The sequence below is a fragment of the Mirounga angustirostris genome, unplaced genomic scaffold, assembly GCF_029215605.1.
Source record: "Mirounga angustirostris isolate CCGP_5_RB_7025 unplaced genomic scaffold, mMirAng1.0.hap1 SCAF_4, whole genome shotgun sequence".
In the NCBI taxonomy this organism is placed as follows: domain Eukaryota; kingdom Metazoa; phylum Chordata; class Mammalia; order Carnivora; family Phocidae; genus Mirounga; species Mirounga angustirostris.
This window is the reverse complement of record NW_026991712.1, coordinates 85,715,540-85,734,888: the sequence shown is the minus strand read 5'-3', so window position 1 is coordinate 85,734,888 and position 19,349 is coordinate 85,715,540. Positions and strand designations below refer to the sequence as shown.

Genomic DNA, 19,349 nt, shown 5'->3' with positions numbered 1-19,349 from the left:
CCACTAAGTATGATGCTAGCTGTATGTTTTTTGTAAATATTTTTTTATCAAGTTGAGGAAATTTCCCCCTGTATTCCTAGTTTGCCAAAAGGTTTTCTATTTTTTTTTTTTTAATCATGAATGGGTGTTGGATTTTGTCAAATGCTTTTTCTGCATCTCTTAATATGACCATGTGATTTTTCTTCATTAGCCTGTTGATGTGATGAATTACATCGGTTGATTTTCAAATATTGAAATCAGCTCTACATTATCTGGAATAAATCTCACTTGGTGTGTTGTATAATTCATCTTACACATTGTTGGATTCAATTTACTAATGTTTTGCTGAAGATTTTTGTATCTGTGTTCATGAGATTATATTGTTCTATAAGAGTTTTTTTTTTCTTCATCTGGTTTTGATATTAGGGCAATGTTAACCTCATAGAATGAGTTGGAAAGTATCCCCTCTGCTTCCATCTTCTGTAGAAAGACTGTAGAGAATTGGTATAATTTTTTTCTTAAACGTTTGGTAGAATTTACTGTGAGCTCATCTGGACTTGGTGCTTTCTGTTTTGGAAGGTTATTAATTATTTTTTTTAATTTTTATTTATTTTTTAAAGTAAGCTCCATACCCAGCATGGAGTCCAACGCGGGGCTTGAACTCACGACCCTCAGATCAAGACCTGAGCTAAGATCAAGAGTCCGATGTTTAACCGACTGAGCCACCCAGGCATCCTGGGAAGGTTAATAATTATTGATTCAGTGTCTCTAATAGACATAGGTCTATTCAGATTGTTTATTTCTTCCTGTATGCACTTTGGCAGATTATGTTTTTCAAGGAACTGGACCATTTCCTCTAGGTTATCAAATTTGTGGGCATAGAGTTGTTCATAATATTTCTTTATTATCCTTTTAGTATCCATCAGCTCTATAGTGATCCTCTCTTTTATTTCTGGTATTAGTAATTTGTGTATTCTCTCTTTTTTTCTTAGTCTGGCTAGAGGCTTATTGATTTTATTGAACTTTTCAAATAACCATATTTTTTAAATAAAATTACCTTAAAAAATTTTTTTTTTTAGAGAGAGGATGCATGAGCAGGGGGTGGGGGTCGGGGCAGAAGGAGAGGGAGAGAGAGAGAATCTTAAGCAGGTTCCGTGCTCAGAGTGGAGCCCAATGCAGGGCTCAATCTCATGACCCTGAGATCATGACCTGAACCAAAATCAAAAGTCAGATGTTTAACTGACTGAGCCACCCAGGTGCCCCTACCTAAATACATCTTAACTGTCATTGTGATAAATATTATTTATTATTGGGAAACTGGCTGAGAATAAATAATAGACCTATTAGAATCCAGAATAATAAATGTATTCCAGAAAAAGGCCTTGTCTTAAAAGTAGAATAGCCTTGTTTATCTCAGAGACCCCTGAAACTCAGAGCAAGAGGATACTGATGGTACTGATAAAGAACACTAGAGTGAGAGTTTGGAGCCCAAAATTTTTTTATCACTAAACTATTTTTTTTATTATGTTATGTTAATCCCCATACATTACATCATTAGTTTTTGATGTAGTGTTCCATGATTCATTGTTTGCTTATAACACCCAGTGCTCCATGCAGAACGTGCCCTCTTTAATACCCATCACCAGGCTAACCCATCCTCCCACCCCCTCCCCTCTAGAACCCTTGGTTTGTTTTTCAGAGCCCATAGTCTCTCATGGTTCGTCTCCCCCTCTGATTTCCCCCCCTTCATTCTTCCCCTCCTGCTATCTTCTTCTTCTTTTTTTTTTTTAAACATATAATGTATTATTTGCTTCAGAGGTACAGATCTGAGACTCAACAGTCTTGCACAATTCACTGCGCTTACCAGAGCACATACCCTCCCCAGTGTCTATCACCCAGTCACCCCATCCTTCCCACCCCACCCCACCACTCAAGCAACCCTCAGTTTGTTTCCTGAGATTAAGAATTCCTCATATCGGGTGGGAGGATGGGTTAGCCTGGTGGTGGGTATTGAGGAGGGCACATTCTGCATGGAGCACTGGGTGTTATGCACAAACAATGAATCATGGAACACTACATCTAAAACTAATGATGTAATGTATGGGGATTAACATAAGAATAAATAAATAAATAAATAAATAAATAAATAAATAAAATAAAGAATTCCTCATATCAGTGAGGTCATATGATACATGTCTTTCTCTGATTGACTTATTTCGCTCAGCATAATACCCTCCAGTTTTATCCATATTGTTGCAAATGGCAAGATTTCATTCTTTTTGATGGCTGCATAATATTCCATTGTATATATATACATATATATATATACTACATCTTCTTTATCTATTCATCTGTCGATGGACATCTTGGGAGCCAAAATTTTTAATAATGGTTTTTCCACCAAATAATGATGGGAGCTCAGGTATATTTCTCCCCACTCCAGCTTTATTGAGATATTATTCACATATATCAGATATATTTCTTACTCTTTGTGGGTCTCAGTGTCTTCATCTGTAAAATAAGATGAGGCCTCTTCCTGCACTAGTATTTTCTACATCTTGATGGACTGGGACGTTAAAAGGTCGGTTAACTTAGTAATTGCAGCCAGGACCAAGCCGTGGCCCCTGATGCACAGCTATGTCCGTGTGTGCATGCGTGCATGTATGTATTCTTTGCAAGAAACACTGTGCCAACATTATATCCTGAGATCTCAGAGCTGAAAGAGCAGATGGGAGGAGCATCTTCTTGGTTGGAAAAAGAGAGTTCTTACTCTTAGGGGAGAGATGATGGGAGGTAACCAAAGTTGTTGTGAAAGAAGTTACAGGGAATTAAGTGTCAAAAATCTAGAAATAGCAAGATTGAAACCACTAGATCACTAAAATATTAGTCAGAGTTTTTTGTGCACATAAAAATAGTTTACACCTGGGAGCTCTCAAATTGACAGTGGAATGAGGCTCAGAGGTATATTGTTATAAGACAGCTTATATAGTGAGAATGCAGAGGTTGTTTGTTATTTTCAATGATTATATCATTAGAGTTTTCCTAATGATTGAGGGTTGGTTAAAAGTTACCACCTCATGCCAGTGTGGGGGGACAGCTTGAATTCTTCATCCATGATTTTCAGAGACATATGCAAGAAGTGACCCAAGGTAATATTTATTTTTTTGCAGAATAAGCCAAGTTAAGTTTGGATTCAGTAATTTTCCTAATAGCATAATCAAAGTATCATTGTCGTTATCTATTTTAAAATCTGTGTTGTTATATATAGAAGCCCAATCTCCATCATTTGAATCAAACCAAAGTGTGTGATTATGAAGCAAGTCTAGAACCTGCCTTAAATTAGGTCCAGTACCATTTCTGTACAAGGTTTTCTATGTATAGGGACAGATTCCCAGAAATGAAGTTTGCAGTGGTTATGGGCTATCCTATGGCTTTCAAGCTTCCTCCCAGTACCAGATTAGTTGGCCATAAGTATTAAATGGCCAAGAGATGGTTACCAAACCTTTTTGTAAAGCCATTTTCCTGTCATCCAAGCATGTATAGGAGCTGGTTCTAATATTAACTGGAGTCTTCCTGAGCATTTAAGTGGGTACATAACCAACAATCATTTTGCTTAGTAAAGGAGGGTGTGCATTGAATGGTAGGCCTTAGTGGGTAGAGAAAATCCCTAACAGAAAAAGGAACATGACTGTGAATGTTTTGTGTTAGTTTGTAAAGCAGTAATATCACATTAATTGTTATAAAAATGAGTCCTGGAAAAAGATAAGGGATCTAGCAGAATCTTTTTCTGTGGTCTTCGGTGTAAGCTATCCATTTTGCCTTGTTTTCTGCTTCAAGGGAAGTTTGTTTGTTTGTTTTTCCTGGAAATCCTTAATTTTAAGTTAGCCATAGGTTGACAAGTCCAAGAATTGAGGAGCAGGGGGGTTCTCTTTAGTAGAGGGACATGGACCCGAAGTTCAATACCCTATAATTTAACTGCTGTGTGAAAAAATAGAACCTGGTAGAGCCCTTTTCCTCGAGGTATATGTGCTATTTTTCACTGATATCTCTTTCAGAACACACAGTCTCTAGGTTCCAGTGTAGGAACTATGAAGTTTTCAACAGGCAGAGGGTCTCTAAAAGCCTCCTTGACCTGTTCAATATAAGCTTTTGAATATTGCATCCATACTTTAAAGTATTGGGTCATAATAGAATTTACAAGAGCAGGATGTGCATGGGGTTCTATCATCAAAGGCATGGATTGCCTAGTGATAAATTCATAAGGTGTTAATTTATGTTTCCCAAAAGATGTCGACTTCTTTGTCTTAAGGGCTAAGGGTAACACTTTAGGCCAAGGTACTCCTGTGGTTTCAGTCACGTTTGCCAGTTTTAATCTTAGAATATCATTGGTACATTCAGCCTCCCCTAAAGACCGAGGATGATAGAGACAATGATAGTGCCATAATGTTTGAATAACCTTGTTTAATTGTTTTATAATCTGTCCAGGTAAAATGAGCCCTTTATCACTTGAGATTTCATTTGAGATTCCCCAAAATGGAAAACATTTTCTAGTAATTTCTCTGCTACTGTGGTGTCATAAGCTTGCCCACATGGGAATGCTTCTACCCATCTAGAAAATAAATATACCACCACAAGTACATATTGATAGCCCATAGAAGGAGACAATTGAAAAAGTATACTTGGGGGCGCCTGGGTGGCTCAGTTGGTTGGGCGACTGCCTTCGGCTCAGGTCATGATCCTGGAGTCCCAGGATCGAGTCCCGCATCGGGCTCTCTGCTCGGCGGGGAGTCTGCTTCTCCCTCTGACCCTCCTCCCTCTCATGCTCTCTGTCTCTCATTCTCTCTCTCTCAAATAAATAAATAAAATCTTTAAAAAAAAAAAAAGTATACTTGAAAATGTTCAAATGGTCCAGATATGGAGGAGCAGCCCCTAGGGTTAGTTTAATGATTTTACCCAGGTTATATGATTGACAGGTTAAACATTAATTTAAACTCATCATGCTAGTTTAGAACAATCACCCACGATTATTTTTTCTTAATTTGAGACATTTAGTCAGTTCCATGGCGGGTAGTCACTTGAAGTGCTTGCAAGAGTGGTAATTGAAGGATTCAGGAAGGACCATCCAGTCACATGTGCCTTCCAAAGTCCTCTTTTTATGATAAATTTGCATCCTTCTTGGTGCCACTTTTGTGATACAATTTTTTGCCTATTACACAAATTGTCTTAAGTAATCTGATTTGTATGTACAGTGGGCCATAGATTGTGGAAATTCAGGAAAATGCCTTTATCAAAAGGTTTAGTATCTATCCCTTGGCCATTTTATGGAGTTTATTTAAAGTTTTGGTACATTAGGAATCTCTTGAGTAGGAGCCTTAGCATGAAAGTTAGCCATTACATTTCCCTGAGAGGACATTTAAGACAGGAACACGGTGAGAGATTAGTGGAGGTTTGTAAGGATTCTGTTTCCCATAATTGGAAAAAATGTTTACTGAGAGCCTCTTTTGGGTTTGGCTGTGTACATAAGATGACTAAAATACTCCCAGCTCTGGAAGAGCTTAGTCTAGGAACCGGCAGCCGCCTATGATATGAGAAATATTGGTCAGAAATATGAATAAAGTATAGCATGGTCTAAAAGGTTCAAATAGGATCTGATGCTACCTGGGGAATGACCTGTCCTGATCTCCATTCTGGCTCTTTCTAAGGCCTGAATTACCTGTTCTAGACCAGTGCCTTGGGGCCTCAGACAAATTTCAGCTTCTCAGGAAACAACTAGCCCTTGTGCTCCCTGCTGGCTCAAAGTCTCCAAGAGAAACTGGTGAAATCGGAAGCCATGGGTTCCACTCTGGCACACCTACAGAAGCACAGAGGAATGTCAAGTTGGTGGGATGAATTCACCATTACCAGTCATGAGTGATGATCTGTCTTCTTTCTGATAAGACAAATGCTTTACTGGCATTGCTCTACTCATCCCAACTTTTAAAATAAAGTTCAATCCTGATCACATTTCTAAAAAGGCAAAGTAGTCATTTTACCCTCACTTTGGAGATGAAGAAACTGAGGCACAAAGTAGAAAATGACTTCCCAAGTTTGCATTGGGAAGGTAGAGAGAACACACTGGGGCTACAATCTGGGCCTGTTGCTTCCTGCTTCATCCATCCAGCCGCGTTGCCTCTCTCAGGAACAAGATGACCCAAAACCTCCACTTCCACTCTCCTCTGTAACAAATAGTCGCCATGTTGGCCAGGATATTATGGGACACTAAATTAGTTCACATCATTTTTTGGAGATCATTTTTCAGATCATTCTTCTGAACTCTATGAGCAAAACACTGTGCTGGTTCATTACACTGGAGCATACAGAAGTGGCAGAATACAATGGTTAAATTAAAGGAGCTTGAAGATGTCTCACCAGTGGAGCCTTGGCTATCTACAGGAACAACACAGATAGGTCCATCCTGGTGAGAGAAGAATGCTGCTGCCTAGAACAGTGGTTTCTTTTCTCACATGATGGTTTTCCTTTCAACTTTCCAATTAATGCCTGGCTTTGTTTACCATATTGAGATGGTTTATAAACTGAAGAGAGCAACCAGGAGCAGATTTTAAAGCAGAACTAGAGAAGAAAGTCTGGTTCCATTTTCAGAAGTACAGGGCTGGGGAAAGACATGTTTAGAAGGGGTCTTCCAAGCAGAAGAAAGCTTTGTGTCCCTTCCTTCATTCCCTTTACCAGATTCGGGTCACAAAACATGCGCTATATAATTCAGTGTAGGGGATTTTGGGGTGAAGTTCTGTAAGTGCCTTCTGCTGAAGTACCATACCCTATCAGTCACCTCTTTCCCTACTTACTGTTTCTTTTCCACTTTAGGAAATACCATTCCTTGATCCAGGATCAGGCTCGAGAGCTGACCCACCTGAGGCAAAAGATGAGGATGGGGAGAGCTTTCTCTTCCCTTCTCATCCAGCATGTCAGGAATACGGTGAGAACCTTTGAGGAGCTCCTTAGCAGCAGTAGAGTTGACCGCTACATGGAACAGCACTTCCGTGAGCAGCTGACCAAGGGGAGCCAACTGGCAGAGATCCTTACCAGCAAATTCAGCACAGGTAAGCTGGCCCCAGGGCTCAGGAGGACCTCTAGCCCCTCCCAAGGACCCAAGGCTCAGACAAGCCCACACTCACCTACAAGTGACTTTTCAATCTGACGTCCTGCTTTGTAGTCACCATCTTGGAACCATGGTGGAGTCAGAACTGGCTGGTGAGGAACAAAGAGGAGAAGCACACAGGAATGGGGATGCCAGGATGATGGCCAGCTCCTTTATCTCTCAGGGAATATGGTCGCTAGGGCAAAAGGCATCTCGGGGAGGGGGGGCGGTGATAGCTTTTATCTGAAACTAATGGGGGCAGCTGGTTGCTGTGAACAAGAGCCCTGAATTAGGATCTGGAGACCCTGGCCCTAGCCTGTATGTGTTCCTCACTAACTCTGGCCACGTTCATGCTTCTCTTGATTTAGGTTTCCTCACCTAAAAAAATTAGGTCAAATAATACCAGCATGATTGTTCTAAGGATCAAATCAGCAATGTTAATCAGTGCATTTCAAAAAAATGATAAAAGAATCATGCTGATTTAGGCATGGTTTAGACACTGTATATACTACTACCGGTGGTGGGAAAGTTAGTTATTTCAGGTGCCTTTTTCATAGAATATTCCCTAGGGGCGCCTGGGTGGCTCAGTTGGTTGAGCGACTGCCTTCGGCTCGGGTCATGATCCTGGAGTCCTGGGATCGAGTCCCACATCAGGCTCCCTGCTCAGCAGGGGGTCTGCTTCTCCCTCTGACCCTCTTCCCTCTCATGCTCTCTGTCTCTCATTCTCTCTCAAATAAATAAATAAAATCTTAAAAAAAAAAAAAAGAGCACCTGAGGGCACATAGTAAGAGCAGGCTTGAGGCCACTCTGTGGCCTACCTGAGAGGTAGGACAGGGAAGTCTGTCACCTCTACAGAGACAAGAGTAGGTTCTGCATGAAAGCTGTGATAAGGGCATACAGATGTGGGACCGGGAACCAGCTTTGTGGCAGGACTTGGAGGCTCCGGTTGAGACAAGTGTCTCATGGCCTGTAAGAAAAGAGACATTTTTAGCTTTTGATTCTGACCCAGGACAGAGCAAGTAGAGATGATGATCTCTGTAGCAGCCTCAGGAAAGCCTGCCAGGCAAATTCTCCAAAGTCTCAATCCAACGTCTCCTGAGAAAATTCAGAGCATCCCGGACTGGAAAATCAAGTAGTCACATCTGATCCCAGAGAAAATTCAGTGTCTGTCTGTAATCTGGGGAATGAGACCTACTTAAATTATAACTCGTTCTTTTCGAATCTGGTTTTCAGGTAACTGTACAAGTGAGAAGAATCAAGCAACACAGATGCTGCGGACCCTCAGGTAACTCCCAACTTTCAGGGGCTGTGAAACATATAATGTGATGAAGGATTTAGAAGCAAGGGACAGAAGCTCAAAGAAGCAGGAGGTTTCACACCCCACAAAAAGCAAAATGGCTGATTATAACATCAAATCAGTATGTGTCCCTAGTGATGAAGTGGTCTTGTTTCCTATTTTTTTTAATTTATTATTATTTTGGTCCCATTCTCATATTAGTTCACCAACTAAGCAATACTAGCTGCTCTATTCAGTCTTAGGAGTCTCCTGTATCCCCAGGGGCCCCCTCTGATTTCCCCTAGATCTTTAAAGACCAGAGTGAGATTGTATCTGGTTTCTTCAATGGTGACCCCAGAGGTGCTGGCAGATGTTAAATATCCACAAATTTTCCTCGCAAAAAAAGAAAAGAAAAAGATTTATACTGTATGACAGGACTTCAGGAAGGAGGTCTAGAAACTACAAGACACCTGGGAGGCCACATTGCCTCGGGAAGCAGTTTTAAATAGGCCACAGCAAATACTACTGAACGCATCATGTTCACGGAGTATGCTGAACTCTCAAGGACATCTGGTTGTCTTGTGAAGGAGCCAGGAGCATTATTGAAAGGGCTGAATGGGTCTTCTCTCTTCCTCAGGATGTCTGTGGCCAAGGCACTGGGCAGCCGTTGTTCTCCCCTAGCCCCCGCTCTCCACCCCCAGACAGAAACCAACTGTTCGGCTTCTCCTCCGAAGGAACAGTCTCCTTGACTTCTGGCGCTTGTCCTGTGAGCCGCCAGATCATTACAGCCATGTCATTCAGGTGACCTTTATTTTTCCTCTTTCTTACCCCACCAGTCTCTTAAGGGAGATGCATAAGAAGGGTAAAGTGACAGAAATCCTAAGGACCAGGCAGGAGGCCCAGCCCCACACTCTGCCTCAGATCCACTCCAGCAACCATGGCCAGTCTGCCACCCATCTGTCCTCCAGCAGCACCTCCCTGCTTCATGAAGAACAAGAAGAACGCCCTTCAGTGGATGTGGCCAGTGAGTGCCCTTACCGTGTCCAGTTGCTAGGTGCTTGCTCCTTTGTCTACACCAAAAGTAGGTATCTTTGCAACCAGGCCCTGCAGATCCACTGTGGTGTCCCTGGTAGAGCCTGGGCCCGGGACTCAGTGCCAAGCATAGGCCCCAAGGGGGTCAGGTAGCTCTTTTCCATTCCTAGACCCACACGGCCTCAGCCACCAGACCCCCTCTGGCACGGACATGGTGTTGGACTTGAGGGGAGGAGTCATGAGTTGGGAAGGGGAAGGGGCAAACACTTCCTCATTACTGCAACCCAGTCATGTCATCTTGCAGGTCACGGGCATGAACATCATTAACACTGGGCCTCTGATCTTGAAATCCTTGGGGTAAACAGTCATGGTTCCTATTTTCTGTTTACCACTACATATTCTTTCTCATTTGTGGGTTTGCAGATCCCATCCATCATTCTAATAATTCAACTGTAATGTCCTCAACCCTCATTAGCTGGGATGTGTCTCGGGTTCAGGCTGAATCCATCACCAGCCTGCCCCTCCCCCAGAGTCCCCCAAGGAGAGCCCTTGGGTAGCCGTGGTGGGAGGTAGGTGGAGGACAGTACATTTAAAATCAAACCCTCATTTTCTCCTGCTCAGTTTTCTCTTTAACTTCCCTCCCGAGAAAAAACATTTCTATTTTTAAGGAACTATAGCAATCAAATCCTGGTGTAGACAACACCGAGAAACCATCCTTTGTCTCTGGGTATATATGATTTTTTTTTTTTCCCTGAATTGACTGTTTTAGGCAATGAATGAGCCATAATGGGTTTGACCTGGTACTATTCCTGTTTCTCATTTTACCCTGAGGATGAGAGCAGCATAGTGTTTCCCTGAGAATTATAGAAACCAAGGAAAGAGAGGAAATTCACATGGATTGAGCACATACTTAATGCTCACATTATTGACTATTTTACATCTCTTGCCTCATTTAATTGGCACAAGCATCCACCTCGTAGGTGCTGGTGTCCCAATTTTACAACACAGCCAAGTACACTGAGGCTCAGCGAAGTCAGGGAACTTACTGAAGAGCGCCCAGCTTGGCGGTGCCATTCACTGGGAGCCTGCATGACTCAAAAGGTCAGACCACCCACTGCACTGCAGCGTGAACAGCCAGGGACAGAGCAGGGAGGGAATCACCTCTTCCCACACCTCTTTTGCTGGGTTTCTGGAGCCAGTGTTGTCCCCACTCCACTCTTTGTGACAAAGGTCTAGCCTCTGCACGTGAGACAAGACCCTATACACACTGCACTTTCACCCAAGAATTTATAAATAAATGGGCTGTCCTTGATATGTGCGTGATCTCCTCCAAGGGGTCAATGGGGTTTTACCTACATCCATGAACTCAGTTGCCCAAAGGCACTTGATTCCCCCTCATTGCTACCCTGAGAGACAGTAGAAGGGCAGACTCCACTTCCCCTCAGCTGCAGTTCCTGCCACGACTTGTAGGAATGGTCACACTTGAGATGTGGCCTCTGAGATGGCATCAGCTTTATTTTCTGCCACCTCTAGCTTTTCTGAGGGAGACTGAAGCCCTTTTTTCCATCTGAAGTCAATATCCTCTCAGAGGGGCAATGGCTTATCACTTGCTCCTCCTTTGCTTTTTGAGCCAAAACTTCTAGAGTAGTTAACAAAAAGTGTGACTGGTGTGGCAGCTTCCCTGTGAGGCAAAATTCTCCTCACAAGGGGCTGTTCTCCGTTGCTTTCTGTGTACAGTGTAGGGCATGTTTTCTGTGTTGTGTGGCCAGGGGAGACATGAGAATGCTGATTGCTGTTACTCCTATGGCCTTGGTTGAGAGTAAGCTGGTTTTCTGGAGAGGGGGGTAAAGGAGCTTTGGAAGGGGCTGGGAATCACCTTTTGGTTGAGTTCTTACATTGCTGGGCATTGTGATGAAGGCTTATGTAGTTTACCTTCCTCTTTATTCCACAGTGATGCTAATTACATCTGGTATTAGGTAATACCATCCATAAAGGAAGGAGAAGACCCATTGGATATTGATTTAAGTGCACAGTTCCCTAGAGGAACTTGACTTGGTTGAAGGGAAATAAGGACTTCACTCTTACCTGCTCATTGGAGAAACTTGTCTACTCTGTGGCCCTTGATAATAATCCTTGAAAGGGAGCTGACTCATATTTTTAGCTGAATTATGGCCCTGCCACCCAAGTGGGGTTTTTTCGCAAAGGGAGACAGCAAAAGGCATAGCCAGGTTCTCATAGCATAATTGATGCTATGATTTTTGGTTCTACAATCCCCCATGCAGGAATAACCCAGGCATTCTTTGGACAGGAGTTAGACAATCTAAACTATACTTAAGAATTATTTTTACAGTTTCGTGAGCCATTCTGGGTGGGATCCAAATCACCACTTGCCTTCCTCCGAGACTCCCTCAGCCTCAGTAGGCATCCAGAGTAGGAGGCAGGAGGAGTGGGAGGAACCAGGAGTGTCACCCTACCCTGTTTAAGTTCTTTGTACATTGGCTATTAATGGAAGCCATTTTCCCTTTCTCTTCCTCCTCCAACAACCCCCAATACAGAATAGTCTCATGAAGGGCATCGACTGTTTGGTGAGTATATTACCTGTTCACAGACCAGCAAAACGCTTCATCTCCTTAATCTCATGATTTCTAAGATTGGCAGTGAGTTCTGCTCCTGGAGGAGACACTTCTGCAATACCTCTCGGATCATTCCAGCATTGGGAATCATGGAGGGATCCAGGAGAAGAGCACTTGTAGTTTTCTTGTGCATGCACTGTAACCCTCAGATACTACATCCAACCACTCCTTCTTTGTTTTTCCTTTTTTTTTAATTCAAGTATAGTTAGCATACAGAGTTATATTAGTTTCAGGTGTACAAGAGAGTGATTCAACAATTCTATGAGGCTCCTGGGTGGCTCAGTCAGTTGAGTGTACGACTCTTGGTTTCAGCTCGGGTCATGATCTCAGGGTCATGAGATTGACCCCCACATCGGTCTCCATGCTTGGCATGGAGTTTGCTTAAGATTCTCTCCTCCTTTTCCTCTGCCCTTCCCCCATGCTCACTCTCTCTCTTTCTCTCTTAAAAAACAAAAACAAAAAACAATTCCGTACTCAGCGCTCATCATGATAAGTTTACTCTTAATCCCCTTCACCTATTTCACCCATCCCCCCACCCACCTCTCCTCTGGCAACCACCAGTTTGTTCTCCATATTTAAGAGTCTGGTTTTTTGTTTATCTCTTTTTCTGTTCATTTGTTTCTTAAATTCCACATAAGAGTGAAATCATATAGTATTTGTCTTTCTCTGACTGATTCCACTTAGCTCCTTCCATATTGTCACAACTGGCAAGATTTTGTTCTTTTCTATGGCTGAGTAGTGTTTCATTGTATATAAATACCACATCTTCTTTATCGATTCGTCTATGGGTAGACACTTGCTTCCATAATTTGGCAATTGTAAATAATGCTGCAGTAAACATAGGGGTGCATATATATTTTCAAGTTTGTGTTTTTGTTTTCTTTGGATAAATACCCAGAAGTAGAATTACTGGATCATACTGGTAGTTATATTTTTAATTTTTTGAGGAACCTCCATACTGTTTTCCACAGTGGCTGTACCAGCTTACATTCCCACCAACAGTGCATGAGGGTTCCTTTTTCTCCACATTCCCACTCACCAACACTTATTTCTTGTGCTTTTTATTCTAGCTATTCTGGCAGGTAGGAGGTGATATCTCATTGTGGTTTTGATTTGCCTTTCCCTGATGATGAGTGATATTGAACATCTTTTCATGAATCTGTTGGCCATCTGTATGTGTTCTTTGAAAAAAACATCTATTTGTGTCCCCTGCCCATTTTTTTATTGGATTATTTGGGGAGTTTTGGTGTTGAGTTATATAAGTTCTTTATATATGTGGATATTAACCCCTTATTGGATACATCATTTGCAAAATATTCTCATTCAGTATGTTGTCTTCTTGTTTTGTTGAAGGTTTCCTTCACTGCACAAAAGCTTTTTATTTTGATGTAGTCCCAATAGTTTAATTTTGCTTTTGTTTCCCTTGCCAATGGAGACGTATCTTGAAAAATGTTGCTGTGGCGGGGATGCCTGGGTGGCTCAGCCGTTAAGCGTCTGCCTTCGGCTCAGGTCATGATCCCAGGGTCCTGGGATCAAGTCCCACATTGGGCTCCTTGCTCAATGAGGAGCCTGCTTCTCCCTCTCCCTCTGCTGGTCCCCCTGCTTGTGCTCTCTCTCTCTCTCTGACAAATAAATAAAAGTCTTAAAAAAAAAAAAAAAAAGAAAGAAAAATGTTGCTATGGCAGATGTCAGAGAAATCACTACCTGTGCTTGCGGTCTCTGATATCTGCTTTAGTCTTCATTCCATGGATTACTGTATTCATTTTTTAAGGCTGCTGTAACAAAGTTTCACAGACTGTGTGTTTTAAAACAACAGATGTTTGTTCTGTCCAAGTTCTGGAGGCTAGAAGTCTGAAATCAAGTGTTATCAGGGCCATGCTCCATTTTCCTTGCCTCTTCCTAGTTTAGTGGTCTCTGGGAGCCTCCCTTGGCTTGTAGATGGATCACTCCAGTGTCTGCCTCCTGACTCCCTCGTCATGGGGTCTTCTCCCGCTGTGTGTCTCTTTATCTGTGTTTCCTCTCCTATTCTTATAAGGACATTAGTCATATTAGATGAAGGTCCACCCTAATCCAGTATCATCTCATCCTAACTCATTACATCTGCAAAGACCCCATTTTCAAATAAGGTAACATTGTGAGGCTCCAGGTGGACATGACTTTTTGGAGGACACTATTCAACCCAGTATAATTATCTTTAAAACACTTCATTTCTGACTTCCCATTGGTTTCTCCCTCACGTTCCTTTCTGGACAGATGTCACCCCAGCCACTCTTGCTGATTCAGCTTCATTGCTCAGCAACCATCCAGATGCCAGATCTGCCCAGCCCTCCCATCCTCTGAGTGGCACCACACAACTGAGCAGGACAGCAGACCCAGGGCACTGGGGCAACTGTGGCCCATGGGACGAGATGAGGCCTCAGAAAATGAATGCGTCTGGGCACCTATCCTCCTTCTCCTCTTTGTACCGGCCCAACTCCAAACCCTCTGGTAAACACAAAGGAGCAGATGGTGAAGTAGAGCCCATTGATGGGAATGAACACATTCTTTGCGGGCCCAAGGATTTTTTTTTTATTTCTCTGTTAGATCCTGATTCACAGAACTGGGTGAGACGAAGGGGGCAGTATCCTGTGGCTCAGCCAGCAAATGAGATGCCAGCCCAGTGCTGGTCCTTTCCAAGTGCCTCTCCCATTCCCCCTACAGAGGGATTCCCTCTGAGCAGGAGAATACAGGAAGTTGGGGGCATTCTGAGGTATTCCACAGAGAGGATGAGTTGCTTCACATTCATGTGTTCCCTTTTCTCTGTGCTATAATCTTCCTAGGCCTAGGTTGAGACTGTTCTTAGAATTCCCAGCTCAGGCTTACATGGGAAAGGTCTTCCTTAGGTCAAGAGCTATTTATTGTAGGATGGGAGACTATTTCTATAGGTACACACTCACACGCTCTTTGTATGCAACTATAAGTCAGTCTTGCCACTCAAACTTTGCTATTGAGTTTAGAGCCAGGCATCCTGGCCACCAGTGACTAGAGATGCAGCCATGAAGAGGAATGGCTTGAAGCACCTCAGTTTCTAGGACCCAGACAGTATAACAATAAGACATGTGAAATTGTCAGAGAAAAACCTGGCCCTAAGCAAGGTGTCCTGATAGGTGAAGCCCATTCTTGGTCTCTTTCCCCTTCCCTTTGTGCATCCCTTGCCTTCCTCAGAGGTGCCACCTTCTCTCCTGTTCTTCCTTCAGGTCCTAACAACTCCCCAGGCCCTTCCTTGTCACTCTTCACCAAAAGTGGTTAAAGAAAACACTCAGTATCACATATTATTCACTGCCTGATTTAATTTCATATGCATTTACCTTACCTTTCTATTGGCGGGTGGATGTTAAAGATTTTCAGTCATGGATCATCAGGTAGGATAGGTATGAGGTTAGAGAGAGAGGCCCTCTGGATTGCTACCAAAGGAGGTAGACTAACTTTCTCACTGTTAGGCCAATCCTACCTGGAGGCCTGTAGCAGATTTTAACCCTTGTTTTCCAGCCCAGTGTCCATCTCCCTCAGATGTACTCGGCCTCTATCTGGGAGGAGGCCCTGTGGGGTTTCCTTACAGAGGGCCATCTTGTATTTGAAAGCCCAGGAGCTCTTTAAACAAAGTTGCCTGGTGCTTCCTGGGTGCCCAGGTGAGAGAAAGAAGTTGACAGAAGTACAGGGATGGGCAGGGATCTTGCACAGAAGTTCTGGGTGGGCTCCATAGCTGCCCACGAGTGGTTGGCTTCCCCCACCCTTACCTCTCCCGTGTCTTGGTGGGAAGCAACAGGGGCTGACCTACTGGAAAAGAATCTTGTGGAGATCCAGAACCTGCGCCAGCGCCTGGAGGAGTCCATCTGCCTCAACGACCGCCTGCAGGAGAGGCTGGAACACGTGCTCAGCTGTGCTGACAAAGGAAAAAGTAGGAAAGGCAAAAAACTGGTTCTGCCCACAGCTAGAGTCTCAAAGGGCACATAGATTCCCAGTTAAAAGGCTCGTCAGTGTGCATGCAATACTAGCCTTCCTCACAATCTGCCCTGAGAGGGAAGCAGGGCATGCTCTGTTGTCCCCACTTTATAATGAAGGCACTGAGTGTTCTGCCCCAGGCAGGCCTAGGTCTCATGCTCAGGGCTGTCTGACACAGTGCCATTCTTGTAACTCCTGACACTACCTGCTGATGCACCTGGCTTATGGCCTGCCTGGCACGCGGTAGAACCGAGATGTCCAGGATGCCCCCTTCAGCAGAGGGAGGACCACATCCCACTTTCTTACCACTGCCGCATGCCCTGGATACCACCTTCTACTGCCCATATGTGAAAGGTCCATATTCCCAGACTTTCCACATGATGCTGTCACTCGGAGACCAATACTTGCACATCCCTTCTCCTTTGCCAAGCTCAGAAGAATGGCGGCCAGGGCCCTACAACATGCCAGTAGCAGCTAATTCATGGGCAAGACTGTCCCACAGCTGCAGCCATTGCACATGAGTGTTTGGCCCGCTGTAGTGTGACTCGGCCACACCACGTTGTTGTGCCAGTGCATGAAGCCCCCAGGTTTTCTGGCTAAGCCTCTAACTTTGGTGGTTGCAGTGAAGTGTATCTTTGAGAGCATCTGTTTCCCAAAGGTATGACTTGTCTGGGTTTTTTAACTCCCTCTGACAGTATCCACATCTGGCTTCCATGGGTAGAACCCGGAGTCTGTGCCTCAGCTCTACCACAAGAGAAGGGCCTTTGGGAATGCAAACTGGAGTTTTCAGGCTTACACAGGGCAAACCCCAAATCTGGTCACTTCCGTGTCCCCCCTTTCCACAGCAGTACCCAGTTGCAGAGACAAAGAGAAGAGGGTGGAAAGTACAAAAATTGCCCGGACCCACATGGGCCAAAATTGTAATAGTTATTCTCAATTTGGATAAGGCTGCTGCTTAGAAGGTCCGGACCTCCCATCGACACATCCCTAGCAATGTAGGAGCGAACGGCTCTGGGAAATTCACATCTCATATATTGGTCCCTTGCTCCAGCTTTGCAGATAACCAGGAGTCACTAGCTGTGAACTGGATAGCAGCTTGGTGCTCTCTCCCTCCCTTTCCCACTTCCAGCTGAGTGTGAATAAGGAGGGAAAGGAATGTCAGTTTGTTTCGAGTAGTCAGTGAAGAGTTCTCTACGTCCCTGCAGACATCACTGGTGCTCTGTCTCTCCCTCCCTAGGCATCACACGGTCCGCTCCAGGTGTCTCCCTGGCAACCCCTCATTCATACGCTCAGAGTCACTCTTCCGGCTCTGCTCAGGACATCTTGTGACATATGATGTCTGGACGGTCTAGAAGAATGTTCTCCAGAACTTTTCCAGCCCTATCCAACAGCATTCTTGGCTATGAACTTGGAGGCATCGACATCGACTTTTAAATGAATGGATCAAATTAATAAATTCTTACTTAAAAATTATTGTTTACGTGTATTGAATGCCTATATAGAGTAAAATTTGTGAGGAAAGAATAAAACCCATAATGGCCAGAAATTCATAGAAAAGGTTAAAGGAAAAATGGGTTTTCTCTATTAGCTATTTCTTTATTATTATTATTATTATTATTATTATTATTATTATTATTATTATTTGCAGAACACTTCTTTATTACAGCAACACATAAAGCAAATATAACTTTAAATGTTTATGAGTACAACTGTACATTATTATGACTGCTGGTTTACTCAGTTTGCTCAAATTTGGAGAAATAGCTTATATGTAATTCTTGAAATTCACTGACCTTCTTTATAAAAATGTGGGATTGAAATGCATGCACACATTCTTAAGAGTATATAAATTTTCATTCTCCTGACTTTATTCCCAGTCTCGGCATTTTCACACATCCTTGGTGAGCTAACCAAACTCAAGGCCTTTTGTTACTAAGCGAACCGGCAAGGTTATGTGTGCCAGGGGCAACATCCTTAAAAGTTAATGAACAGTAACTGCTGGTCACCAATAGATTTTTGACCTAGTTCCTTCTTCTTGAGGGCAAACGAGCTTTCACCTGGGCATTCAGTCCAACCCCTAAAGACTGATGATCCTTCAAACCCCTCCTTAGAAGTACTTCATTAAATAGCCATTTCCATTTTAATAGTAGGGTGAGAATTATACTCCTCAATCTGAAAGTCTTCAGCCTTGAGGCATCGATTGTCTCAACTTTTAGAAGCATTTTGAGGTTTTCGGCAGCTCGATGTGATTCAGGTAAATATGTGCATCTCCCAAAGTAATTATGAAGTTAGCTGGCTTCAGGCCTGTGATGTGTGAGACTGTGTAGGTGAGCAGGGCCTACACAGCTGGTGATGAAGGGCACACCCAGGCCCATGGCTTGCGACCTGTGGCAAACCTGGCAGGACAGCTCACCATTCACCGCATAGAACCGGCACAGGGCGTGGTGTGGAGGCAGGGTCAGGAGAGGAAGAGCCTTTGGATTCCAACCACACAGGATGATTCTTCTGTCACCAGGGTTGGTTTGGATTGCGTCAGTAGCCTTCTGCAGTTGGTCTACTCCTTGACCTGAAGAATCTGAATTCTTATTTTTGTATTTGGTTCCAAAACACCTCCAATGAAAGCCTGACCTGGAGTTAGTTTTCTCCTTAGCACCGGGTTTATGGACCTATGCAGTCACTGGTCTCCCAGGTGCATCCTCTAGCCTCCTTGAAAGCTGTCTTCACCTGGAGGACTTTAGAGGATGCACTGGAGGGAAGCCAGTCCAGAAATAGATGCAGAGGGCAGGGTTTCAAGACCTAGAACATCAGATGCCTGAGGTCTCCTTACCTCTAATAGTCTGTTCCTCTCTCCCAGGGAGAGCCAACAAAGACTTTAACTCTGGGCTTTCAGGAAAAAGTATACACATGGGAAAGTTCCCTCGAAGAATAATGGACAACTGAAGACCAGCATTCAAGAGGAGAGCCTCAAGAGGTTCATTCTCAATGAATGCCAAGAAAATGGAACGGGGAAGAGGTGGGCTTCCAACACTCCACCTGGGCTGCTACAGGTTCAGCGACCTTTGAGGTCAGAGGGTACAATGACAGGGAGAAAACTAGCTCAGGTGTGTCTGAACCGCCTGTAAAATGGGTAACTGTGGATTCAGGGAAAGGAGAGCAATGGAGGCAATGAGAAACAACAGAAGAATGAATAAATGAGAGAGAAGTGCTTTGGAAAACACATGCCATGTCAAATTTGGGACCAGATTGCAATTCTACTTAGTTGTACTAGTACAATGATCAGGTCACATGCTATTTTGAAGAAGTCAAGGACTGA

The 19,349-nt window shown here is 43.6% G+C and overlaps 1 protein-coding gene and 1 pseudogene across 1 annotated transcript; one reads left to right on the top strand and one right to left on the bottom strand.

Annotated features, from left to right (window-relative positions):
• The first annotated feature begins 6,800 nt into the window (after positions 1-6,800).
• On the top strand, positions 6,801-16,514 carry LOC135364034 (myomegalin-like). Its single transcript, XM_064587513.1, has 5 exons — positions 6,801-7,076; positions 8,348-8,399; positions 9,227-9,471; positions 15,855-15,992; positions 16,405-16,514. The coding sequence occupies exons 1-5, from the start codon at positions 6,899-6,901 to the stop codon at positions 16,512-16,514; spliced, it is 723 nt and encodes a 240-aa protein (XP_064443583.1). The 5' UTR covers positions 6,801-6,898.
• A 1,201-nt stretch (positions 16,515-17,715) lies between these two features.
• The window catches only part of LOC123860262 (thymidylate synthase-like), a 62,284-nt pseudogene continuing 60,650 nt past the window's right edge, over positions 17,716-19,349 (bottom strand).

Coding starts and splice junctions, on each gene's coding strand:
- LOC135364034 (XM_064587513.1), top strand. CDS start 6,899: ATGAGGATGGGGAGAGCTTTCTCTTCCCTTCTCATCCAGCATGTCAGG. Junction 7,077..8,347: donor TACCAGCAAATTCAGCACAG/GTAAGCTGGCCC, acceptor TCTGGTTTTCAG/GTAACTGTACAAGTGAGAAG. Junction 8,400..9,226: donor CAGATGCTGCGGACCCTCAG/GTAACTCCCAAC, acceptor TTACCCCACCAG/TCTCTTAAGGGAGATGCATA.